Source organism: Hemiscyllium ocellatum, chromosome 34, assembly GCF_020745735.1.
Source record: "Hemiscyllium ocellatum isolate sHemOce1 chromosome 34, sHemOce1.pat.X.cur, whole genome shotgun sequence".
NCBI classification, from domain to species: domain Eukaryota; kingdom Metazoa; phylum Chordata; class Chondrichthyes; order Orectolobiformes; family Hemiscylliidae; genus Hemiscyllium; species Hemiscyllium ocellatum.
Window position 1 is genome coordinate 24,993,831 of NC_083434.1, and position 12,476 is coordinate 25,006,306.

Below are 12,476 nucleotides of genomic sequence, written 5' to 3' on the forward strand. Positions count from 1 at the left end.
AATGATGAAGGTAAATTCTAGGCTATTCACTTAGTGTCATTTCTTGGCATAGTCTCTGAAGCACTGCATAATCTTCCTTTTTAGATGATCGTCTAATTCTAGTGAATGCTTCAATTGAACCTTTGCCAAAATCTCAGTCAGGGTACCTTATACCAGAACCACATTGTTTTTGCTTCTTTTATTAATTACTTTAAAACTATGTTCTTATGTTCCCTATTTCTTCATGAGTGGAAGTTTCTCCCTATCTATTTTGGCTGATTTGCCCATGATTTTGAGTTCATCTATTAGATCTGTGTTCAGCCTTCTACTCTCCAGCAGAAATGGTCCTTCATAATTGAAGTTTCTCATCTTTAGAACCATTCTCATGATCTTTTTCTGAACTCTCTCTTATGCCTTCATATCCTCTGGAAAATATGGTGCAGACTGGTTGAACTCCGCAACTCCAACTGAGGACAGACTCATGTTCTGTCCATCTAAACACCTTGCTTTTGTGCACTATTCACAGAAAGTGATTATCCTTGAAATCTCTTCCACAGACAGAGACAGAGGTTGGATCATTGAAGGCATTCAAAGCTGAGTTAGATAGGGGTTTGATCAACAAGGGGGCCAAGGATTACTGGAGAGTAGAATTAAGGCACTTAAATCAGCTGCAATCTTTTTGATATCACCACTGGCTTAAGGGGCTGAATGGCCAACTTCAGTTCCTAGTTCTTATGTAACTCATAGTGCCTATTAATATACTTTGCTGTAATTAAGATTCTGTTTGCTGTAGTTTGTAGAGATCTTTTTTAGGCTCTCTTTGCTGCGTATACAGACTTTGATTTAAATAGATTCTATTTGCTGCCACAGGTTTAGGCTGAAAATGTGTTGCTGGTTAAAGCACAGCAGGTCAGGCAGCATCCAAGGAACAGGAAATTTGACATTTCGGGCCACAGCCCATTCCTGATGAAGGTCTCTGGCCCGAAACGTCGAATTTCCTGTTCCTTGGATGCTGCCTGACCTATAAGACCATAAGACATTGGAGTGGAAGTAAGGCCATTCGGCCCATCGAGTCCACTCCGCCATTCAATCATGGCTGATGGGCATTTCAACTCCATTTACCAGCGTTCTCCCTGTAGCCCTTAATTCCTCGAGACAACAAGAATCTATCAATCTCGGCCTTGAAGACATTTAGCGTCCCGGCCTCCACTGCACTCCGTGGCAATGAATTCCGCAGGCCCACCACTCTCTGGCTGAAGAAATGTCTCCACATTTCTGTTCTGAATTGACCCCCTCTAATTCTAAGGCTGTGTCCACGGGTCCCAGTCTCTGCTGCGCCTTAACCAGCAACACATTTTCAGCTCTGATCGCCAGCATCTGCAGACCTCACTTTTTACTCACAGGTTTAGGCTGCCCTAGACACACCTCACTAATGTCTTAAATGGTCTAATGCAGAACAGAATGGAGTCCTGCTGTCAATCAAAGGACAAACGTCAACCCCATCTGCTAGCCGGAAGTACCAGTTCAATCCCGGTGCATGCTGGGCTGTGTAGTTCCCAGGGGACCGGGCGGACTACGTTAACCATCGGGCGGCGCGGCGTCGATCCTGCCCGGTTGGAGTTTGGTGCCGTCGCGGGGCACGGTTTGAATGTCCGTTCCGTTCCATTCCGTTATTGCCTTCCCGCCCTCCCTCCGGCGCTGCGAGAGGCCGCTGTCCCGAAGCAGGTGAGGAGGATCCGAAGTGGTGAGGGTGGTGCTAGGCCCGGGGCCTGTTCCTGCGGCGCGGGGTGGGGAGAGGCATCAAAAAGCAAGAAACGGTCATGGGAGCCGGGGGTGTGGGGTTATTCCCTTCCCAGGGCCCGACAGTCAGAGACCTTTTGCAGTTTGGGGTCCATTTCGCCTCAATTCAGAGTGCGGTCCAGTGACTGAAGTCGCTGGATCTGTGTAAATGTTAGTGCGGGGCTATGGGAGTCTGTGCTTGTTGTGGTTTGGTGCTCTCAGACTAAAATCCTCAAATACAACAATGCGACTCATTGCAGTCTCGGGGCCTGTCAAATGACAATCATTGCAAATCTGAAAATGTGTTGCTGGTTAAAGCACAGCAGGTCAGGCAGCATCCAAGGAACAGGAAATTCGACGTTTCGGGCCAGAGCCCTTTTCTGGCCCGAAACGTCGAATTTCCTGTTCCTTGGATGCTGCCTGACCTGCTGTGCTTTAACCAGCAACACATTTTCAGCTCTGATCTCCAGCATCTGCAGACCTCACTTTTTACTCGAATCATTGCAAATCCCCTGGCACTCATAGTATTACAGCTTCAAGGTCTAGGACTGGCTCCCTTCACTGTCCTGATACCAGTGCCATTGCTACCCCCGCCATCGTATTATTATTCAACTGTGTTTTTATTTATTATTGTCCTAGAACTGGAGGTGTGCGAAATATTGAAAGGTTACCTGTACATAAAGTAATTGTCAAAAGTTTATGATAGCCTAAAGAACTGTTATTGTAAAGAGTCAGTTAAGAGGTTATGTCAAAATCTAAACCCAGCTCTTGCTATCCTTTAGTCTTGGTCAGGTGGCTGTAGTTTCCTATTGTGGTGCACTGTGTTCCAGTATGTCAAGAAATACTGTGCGACCAAAAGGAGGACACATTGATTTGAGAGCTGGTTAAACAGGTGAACCGAGCTTTGGTTTAACACTCTGAGACTAAAAAAAACCTGCAGATGCTGGAATCCAAGGTAGACAAGCAGGAGACTGGAAGAACACAGCAAACCAGTCAGCGTCAGGAGGTGGAGATGTCAACGTTTTGGGTGTAGCCCTTCTTCAGAACCAGTATAGATCAGTAACAGTGTTTGTTATAGGGAATATATCATGTTTCATAATATGAAGTTGATTCCTGCTATAGGTAGGTTTTTCTCTCTTGGCATAAATGTGCTTTTTTAAAGTTGTGGAGTGTTTCTGCCAGCCACTTAACTGTCTTGTTCAATGTCCCTATTCTATCAGCAAGTATAATCCTGACTCTAACTCTTGCTTCACTATTGTTCCATATGCCTTCACTGTTCAACAGATTCAGTTCAAACTTTAAAGCGTATTGTTTCTTTCTCACTCTGCAGCCACCTAGTCTGAACACACATTTTCAATTAAGCTAATTCTAGTGTAAAAAAATGGATAAAGATCAGTCATGTGTATGCTGAAAAGTCTGCATTCTGGGTGTCATTTAACACCTCATCCCAAGTTCCAAAATTATTCTAATAATAATACTTATTGATGACAGTGGTTATATTTTATGCAGTATAAGTAAGACTCGAGGCATCCTTTTTGTTTGAACAGTAACAGAAAAACAAAACAGTGTCACTGTTATGCTCTGGGTGGAAGACTAGTCTCCCCATAATCATTCCCTGGTTGTGCCAATCAGTGTGGCTAAAATCAACTAGGTAAAATCAATGACTGCAGATGCTGGAAACCAGATTCTAGATTAGAGTGGTGCTGGAAAAGCACAGCAGTTCAGGCAGCATCCAAGGAGCGGCAAAATCCCTTCATCAGGAATATAGGCAGAGAGACTGAAGGGTGGAGAGATAAATGAGAGGAGGGTGGGGGTGGAAAGAAAGTAGCAGAGTACAATAGGTGAGTGGGGTGGTGGTGGTGGGGGGGGGGGGGGGGGGTGCAGGGTGGTGTGGATAGGTGGAAAAGAAGATAGGCAGGTAGGACAAGTCGTGGGGACAGTGCTGCATCTGGCCCTGGCTCCTCTGCAAGCCCTATTATCCTGTAAGGCATGCCTGTCTGTGGAATGGTCCCAAATCAGCTTTGAACAGATTATGTCCCCTCAGAATTTTTTTATATACTTTCTTTCTGCAGTAAATTGATCTCTGGAAATCAACTCAATCCAATCACTGCCTAGCTTTATCTGAATGGTCCAGTAACCACAGATGTCAAATTCATCTATCTGCCAGGTCAGGGTAAAGTCCGAAGAGCTTTAACTTCCCACTTTACTTGTCAGTTTGTAAACATTGAGTGGACAGTGTTTGGCCAAATGACCTTGGAAATTTTTGGGTTGAATCAATCTCCATCAAATTTGAAAGCAAAGTATAAGGAGGGAACTTCTAGCCAATGGACCTATCAAACTAAAACTGTTGTTGAATTAAGTTTATTTTTGTGTTAAGATTGCCTCTAGTTCTATTCTTTGCCGACTGACTTTCTGGAATGCAACTCATCAGGCTGAAATAGTTTATAACATCTTGCTGCCAATTCAGGCATTGGAGTTTTTTTATTTCTATTTACAAATGCAACAATAGTAAAAGGAGGTTAATCATCCAATGATGATATAGTATTCTTTCATTAAGGTATTGTTTAAACATGTTACTTGATCCTGTTGACAGGCAAAAGTCTATGGTGTGCTGCAGCATCAAGATTATGAAAGGCAGGAGATAAAATGATAAATCAAGAACTAATGATTTATTGATTTGGGGCTTGGGTTTTAAAAGCTGGAAGATTTCAGGAGGAAAGATGCTAAATTCTACAGTTTATAAGTGTAGGTAAAGTATGACTTTGAAGAGGAGATGGCATGCAATGTCCTGATTTATGCATAGTGAGGATGCAAAGAGGAGGAAGAGTGCAGCATGACACATTCAAAGCTTGGAAGAGGAACACTTACCTGAACAGTAACACAATGGGGACCCCTCCAACCTACATAAAACTGTTCATATTTCTTTTTTTCAGTATGCAGATCTCTGCCATCAGATTTCGCCTTTTTAGTCAATAGAAAGGTAGAGTAAGTATGACATTTCAAATACCTTTTACTTTGGCTGAGCTACTCCAATGCAGGGCTCTTTGTTTGAAAGAAAATATTAATTATTTTTAGAGTGGCATCTAGGTATTAGCTTTAATAAAGGAAGCACCATCTTAAAGTTGTATATTGTAAAATTATTGCCGATTGTTGTCACAATATTTTCTGCATTAAGTTAGATAAATTTTTTGTCATGAGCTAAAGAAAAATGCTCTGTGCAAATATGTGTGTTATTTTTTCAAACTTAATTTGTGCTTGGGGAGAGCATTGGATAGATATAATAAATATAAATATGATCCTTGGATAAATTGCTAATTGTGGTAGTGCAGTCAGCAGTTTAAAGTTTTGAGTAGATCATGGAAAGTGTATTAAAGATTAAAAGTATTGGTGTAAATGAATTTTCCTATCTGGATAGGTACATGAACAGGAAAGGTTGAGAGGGGTATGGGCCAAACTTGGGCAAATGGGAACTAATTTGTTTAGTTTGGGAAATTTGGTTGACATGGACTCAGAGTCATAGAATTATAGCGATATACAGCATGGAAACAGACCCTTTGGTCCAACTCAGTCATGCCCACCAGCTATCCAAACCTAATTTAGTCCCATTTGCCAGCACTTGGCCCATATCCCTCTAAACGCTTCCTATCTTTTACTCTGGCTGACCTACTCCAATGCAGGGCTATTTGTTTGAAAGAAAATATATTAATTATTTTTAGAGTGGCACCTAAGTATTAGCTTTACTAAAGGAAGCACTATCTTAAAGTTGTATATTGTAAAATTATTGCAGACTGTTGTCACAATATTTTTTGCGTTAAGTTAGATAAAATTTTTGTTAAAGTAAAAGATATTTGGAATGTCATCCTAACCCTACCTTTCTACTGACTATGTACATCACTGATGCATTCTTGCCTAATAATCAAAGTTAGCCTTCTTCGAAGTTAGAACTTCAACTTTTAGATCGGTCCATCCTTTCCCGTCACTATTTTAAAACTAATAGAATTATGGTCGCTGGCCCCAAAGTGCTCCCCCACTGACACCTCAGTCACCTGCCCTCCCTTACTTCCCAAGAATAGACCAAATTTTACACCTTCTCTAGTAAGTACATCCATAGACTGAATCAGAAAGTTTTCTTGTATACTGAACAAATTCCTCTCCATATAAACTCTTAACACTATGGGCAGTCCCAGTCTATGTTTGGAAAGTTAAAATCCCCCACCATAACCACCCTATTATTCTTCCAGATAACTGGGATCTCCTTACAAATTTGTTTCTCAATTTTCTGTTGACTATTAGGGTGTCTATATGACAATCCCAATAAGGTGACCATCCCTTTCTTATTTCTCATTTCCGCCCGAATAACTTCCCTGGATGTATTCCCAGGAATATCATCCCTCAGAACAGCAGAAATGCTATCCCTTAACAAAAAACAAATGCCCCCCCACCCCTCACCCCAATCTCCCCTCTCTTGCATCCCTTTCTATCCTTCCCATAGCATTTGTATCCTGGAACATTAAGCTGCCGGTCCTGTCCATTCCTGAGCCATGTTTCTGTCAGTGCTTATAATATCCCAGTCTCCCATGTTCCTAACCATGCCCTGAGTTCATTTGCCTTCCCTGTAGGCCTCTTGGATTGAAGTAAATAAGTAAATGCAGTTTAATTTATCAGTCCCACCTTGATTTTTGCTTTGTTCCTACCTGCCCTGACTATTTGACTCACTCCTTTTCCCAACTGTATCAGTCTCAGATTGATCCCTTTGCTCACTATTTCATTGGGTCTCACCCCCCACTTTACTAGTTTAATGCTTCCTGAGCAGCTCTCGCAAATCTCCCTGCCAATTTTAGTCCCCTTCCAATTCGGGTGCAATCCATCCTTTTCGTGCAGGTCACGTCTACCCCAGAAGGGATTCCAAAGATCCAAAAATGTGCATCCTCGCCGCCCCCCCCTCCCCTTTCCTGGAGTTAACCTGTCTACCTGACTGTATCTGCAGCTTTTCTCCCTTCCTATGTTGGACCAAAGTGTTTGTTTCCTTACTGTATGACTCTATACAGGTTCCATCATGCACAGTGATCTTGTGATTTATCATATGATTAGATATGGCATATTATAGGTAAAGACGCCATTGTTCTACTAGACCATACAGCTCCTCTCTTAGAGAGAGAGAGAGAGAGAGAGAGACAGGTGGTTGCTTTACTTGAAGGTCACCACACGTCAGGGCAGGGGAGAGGTTGGAAAGGAGAGTCCTTCATGGTAACCTCAGTCAGTGGAACAGTTGAACCTACACTGTTAGCATCAAACTGTATTGCAGACTAGCCATCCAGCTAGCCTAGCTAACCACTGGCAATGAATACTATACTGTGACATCAAGTACAAAAAAAAAGTAAAAAATTGTAACTGCAAAGGATTGGTGGATGCATTAACTTATTGCATGCAAATCCCTTCAAGAATCATTCTTCATTTGCTATCTTACTGAATAAGAATATATTCCTCCTAATTTAGGAAACAAGATTTTTATTCCTTTCATCTTCTAAACCATCCAACAGAGGCTGTAAGTTGATTGCAAGTGGCAAGATTTCATTAGCTCTTTGAGAAAGTGGAGCAGTTAGGCCATTTTATATATTTTTTAAAAATCCTTTGCAATCTGTGAAGACATCTTCAACTTAATATGATGTGTAGACAAAGTCATCTTGAAGCTTATATTCGATTTGTGGATGGTTAGAGAGTTCGAAAAGCCTGTAAGGTTTTCTGCAACCATTTTTGTTTTGCAAACCACCATTGAAGTGATGTACAATCGGATTGCTTGGAAAGTGTCAAACTATGTGTATAAGTCATCATCATAAGCTCCAATTCACGTTAGGAAATCAAGTTGGTTTCCAATATTGTGAAGACTATTTTTATCGTAATGACAATTGTAATCTGAGTTCAGACAGCTTGTTTGCAAATTGATACAGCCAAATCCTTGAATCTATGGAATTATTACTGGGCTCAGCTAAAGCCCCAGGTAAGATTCGTCTATCTGTTGGGCATGGCTTGTCTGTTGGTACTGGATGTAAGTGACCGGCTACGTTTCTGGCCAGATGGTCAGTCATCAGTAGCGCTAATTAATGTGTTAAAAGAAACAGATGAAGGCTTACCAGCAATTTCTGGTTTTGTTTCCGATTTCCAGTGGTTCTTTCGTTGTTTTTTAAGACTCAAATCCCACACGATTACAAAGCTGCCTCCATCGCCGCCTGCCTGTACAAATGGGGAGGAACTTATCTAAATAATTAAACATGGTAGATTGGACAAAATATAAATTAAAACAAAATATTTAAAATGTGTCCTAAGCCAAATATTTAATACTTATTAAATTGGGACTGGAGGAAGTATTTAAATGTTAATTTGTTCAAATATCCACTTGTTATTTTATAGGATTTACAGTAAACATTGTGAATATGGAAGAAACAGACCGGGAAGCTGTGTGGACAGCTGCCCAGCGAGTGGCTGGGATGCTGCAGCGACCTGATCAGCTTGACAAAGTGGAGCAGTATCGTAGACGCGAGGCTCGAAAGAAGGCCTCTGTTGAAGCTCGGCTAAAGGTTAGTATGCTGGAAGGGCAGAAAGCTATTCTTTCTTTTGATCTGCACGTTGCAAAGGAGGCACTTCCTGACATGTTTTCTTCATGTCACAAAAGCAGTAACTTGTCTACGAAAGTCATTTTCCTGTGTTGCACATTGGAAGACAAGAGTTCAAGTTAAAAGTGGGGAACAGTTGCAAAGAAATAATTCACTTCACATTTACTGTCTCAATCTTTTATATATCCGTATTTGAAACTACCTATTTAAGCTTGTCATCTAAATACATGTTCCAATTACTGCACTGTAGTGACTCCACTGCAGGTGGCACTGTCATTGCAGTTTGACAAATTAAATTAATGTGGACCTGATCGTTTATAATGGAAAACATTAACTTCCCATTAACCAACTTAAATTCCAATTTGTTGATCATACAAGGACAAGGGATTTAAAGTTTTTGCTAAAAAAATGCAGCAGGATGAGAAGAAGAACTTTTATGCAGCAAATGCTCATGACTTGAAGCTTGCGACCTATGAGGGTTTTGGAAGCATAGCATATAAATGAAATTTGAAAGGAAGTTAAATGGGAACTTGAGGAAAATAAACTTGCAGGGCTATGGGAATGTAGTGTGAATGGGACTGACAATTACTCTTTAGTGAGCTAGCATAGGTAAAATGATCTCCCGTGACATAATGGCTCTGAGTCACACTGATTCTATGATCATCTGTAGAAATAAATAAAAATGCAAAACTTTTAATGTACATATCTTAAAATAAAATAGCTATTATAAAGGACTCAATTTCCTCGTTCTCTGCAAGGTATCAGTTGTATTTTTAATCTCTGTTACTAAACTAATTCCCTTTCCTAACTTGTAAACTAAAGTCAATGTACCATCAGAGTTTCTTACAAAATTAAAATATTTTAAATGAAAGAGTTCAATTTTATTATTAAGAGTAATTTATTTAAATTATTGTATGGATAGATATAATGTTTCAGGTATCTGCTTTTACCAGTTTACATTAAAGCCCATTCAAGGACCATTGAGGTTCCCCATGGGAGACTGATTAGCAAGGTTAGATCTCATGGAATACAGGAAGAACTAGCTATTTGGATCCAGAACTAGCTCAAAGGTAGAAGACAGAGGGTGATGGTGGAGGGTTGTTTTTCAGACTGGAGGCCTGTGACCAGTGGAGTTGCCACAAGGATCGCTGCTGGGCCCACTACATTTAATCATTTTTATATAAATGATTTGGATGTGAGCATAAGAGGTATAGTTAGTAAGTTTGCAGATGACATCAAAATTGGAGGTGTAGTGGACAGCAAAGGTTACTTCAGATAACGGGATCTTGATCAGGTGGGCCAGTGAGCTGAGAAGTGGCAGATGGAGTTTAATTTAGATAAATGCGAGGTGCTACATTTTGGAAAAGCAAATCTTAGCAGGATTTAAAAATTTTGATGTTAAAGTCCTCGGGAGTGTTGCTAAACAAAAAGACCTTGGAGTGCAGGGTCATAGCTGAAGGTCATAAGTAGATAGGATAGTGAAGAAGGTGTTTGGTATGCTTTTCTTTATTGGTCAGAGCATTGAGTATAGGAGTTGGGAGGTTATGTTGTGGCTGTACAGGACATTGGTTGGGCCACTGTTGGAATATTGCGTGCAATTTTGGTCTCCTTCCTATTAAAAAGATGTTGTTAAACTTGAAAGGGTTCAGAAAAGATTTACAAGGATGTTGCCAAGGTTGGAGAATTTGAGCTACAGGGAGAGGTTGAATAGGCTGGGGCTGTTTTCCCTGGAGCGTCGGAGGCTGAGTGGTGATCTTATAGAGGTTTATAAAAATCATGAGGGGGATGGATAGAATAAATAGACAAAGCCTTTTCCCTGGAGTTGGGGAGTCCAGAACTAGAGGGCATAGATTTAGAGTGAGAGGGGAAAGATATGCAAGAGACCCAAGAGGCAACTTTTTCACTCAGAGGGTGGTATGTGTGTGGAATGAGCTGCCAGAGGAAGTGGTTGAGGCTAGTACAATTGCAACATTTTAACAGGCTTCTGGATGAGTATATGAATAGGAAGGGTTTGGAGGGATATTGGCTGAGTGCTGGCAGATGGGACTAGATGGGGTTGGGATATCTGGTCGGCATGAACCTGTTGGACCGAAGGGTCTGTTTCCATGCTGTACGTCTGAATGACTCTGACTCTGTTGAGAATTTAAGACAGCTAACACTAATATCAAGAGCTAATATTTTCAATTTGTGACCAACTTAATTTTTTTTTAGGCATCTGCCATACCTTTTGCTTCCCTGGATTACTGATATTTAATGTCCTGTAATCCAAATCCTGCCCATAAATGGTACATAGATGTTATAACATGAATCTAGCTATTCATTTGAGCCTGTCAATGTTGACATTTACCCTTCACACAGTTACTGCAGAAAGGAAGCATCCTCATTTCAGATCTTCAAACTGAATGGAGGAAAAATTTAGTCTACAAATATAAACAGGGAGAAAAAGAAAATCATGTATTTGTGTATAGTTTTAACCAAATTCAATGAACCTGCCATAACAATAAAGATAAAACTTTGTTGGTCAGCAAATGATATGACATGAGCAGTGCTTCAAGCTGTCAGCATTTCAGTCAGGAGCCTTTGTGTATGCATTTCTCCTATGTTTATAAACATTGCTTTTGAATTGTCTTTCAGGCAGCCATCCAGTCCCAGTTGGATGGAGTGCGAACAGGGCTGAGCCAGCTTCACAATGCCTTGAATGATGTTAAAGACATCCAGCATTCCTTGGCAGATGTCAGCAAGGACTGGAGACAAAGCATTAATACTATAGAGAATCTGAAGGATGTGAAAGATGCTGTGGTTCAGCACAGCCAACTGGCAGCTGCTGTAGAAAACCTCAAAAATATTTTTTCAGGTAATTTCAGTTTTTGTATTTTTGGTAGTTTGATAATCCTTGAATGAGAAGTTAGACTCATAGAAAAATCCTGGCAAAATTGGTCCCTTCAATGTAACCCAATTTCAACTAAAGAGTGCGCTTGATGTTGAATTCCTGTCTGTGATGCTGAGATGATTGACTAGTAATGGTAAAGCTCAAAATCTAAACGTGCTGTAATGGCCACCAATGAGCAAATGTAATTCATCCTGTGGAACATAATTACTTATCATTCAAAATTATGAAAATAATTTTCACATATAGTGTCAGCATTAAATTGAAGCGACAATGATATCTTAAATGAGAAGATGCGGTGGCACAGTGGTTAGCACTGCTGCCTCACAGCACCAGAGACCCGTGTTCAATTCCCGCCTCAGACGACTGACTGTGTGGAGTTTGCACGTTCTCCCTGTGTCTGCGGGGGATTCCTCCGGGTGCTCCAGTTTCCTCCCACAGTCACAAAGATGTGCGGGTCAGGTGAATTGGCCATGCTAAATTGCCCGTAGTGTTAGGTAGGGGGTAAATGTAGGGGTATGAGTGGGTTGCGCTTTGGTGGGTCGGTATGGACTTGTTGGGCTGAAGGGCCTGTTTCCACGCTGTAAGTAATCTAATCTAATCTAAGAGAACAAATCACTCTTAGCAAGTAAGTAGATCTTCCTGCGATAAAAGTACAGATAGTTCTGGATGTAGGTTTGCTGTCTGAGCTGGAAGGTTCGTTTTCAGACATTTCATCACCATACTAGGCAACATCATCAGTGAGTCTCTGGATGAAGCTTAATCCGGAGGCTCACTGGTGATGTTACCTAGTATAGGGACGAACCTTCCAACTCAGTGAGCAAACCTACATCCAGAACTCAACCTGAGCTACAAAGCTTCTCAAAACTCGCTCGTACAGGTAAAACATGATGGTTGCGATCTTGTGCGACTCCATGTTATAGAATCATTGCTTAAAGTGTTGGCAATGTAATCACGTTTTAGCAGAACGACCTGTAGTGTATATATACTTTTCCACAAAGTATTGCACTATTATTACAAGGATATTATAAAACTCTGTTTAAATATGTTGGAACATAAACTGAGACTGGCATCCATCAGGCTTTTATGGTTTAAATGAACCTTTTGAACTTGCTATTCAAATTACTGTCTGTTTGCAAGCAAGAAAAAAATATTCCCACAATTTTGGGACTTAATCTGCATGTGCTTCTGCATTATAAACTCATACAACAGAAAACGGA

The 12,476-nt window shown here is 40.9% G+C and overlaps 1 protein-coding gene across 3 annotated transcripts in view; it reads left to right on the top strand.

Annotated features, from left to right (window-relative positions):
- The first annotated feature begins 1,550 nt into the window (after positions 1–1,550).
- exoc3 (exocyst complex component 3) overlaps positions 1,551–12,476 on the top strand; it is a 39,274-nt gene continuing 28,348 nt past the window's right edge. The window contains exons 1-4 of one of the 3 annotated variants that reach the window (XM_060850154.1): positions 1,551–1,704; positions 4,692–4,743; positions 8,167–8,333; positions 11,004–11,223. In XM_060850154.1, the coding sequence (XP_060706137.1) occupies positions 8,190–8,333; positions 11,004–11,223 (364 nt within the window). In that variant the 5' untranslated portion in view covers positions 1,551–1,704; positions 4,692–4,743; positions 8,167–8,189. The remainder of the gene's footprint in view (positions 1,705–4,691; positions 4,744–8,166; positions 8,334–11,003; positions 11,224–12,476) is intronic. The other 2 variants (XM_060850156.1, XM_060850153.1) reach the window with 2 other exon arrangements.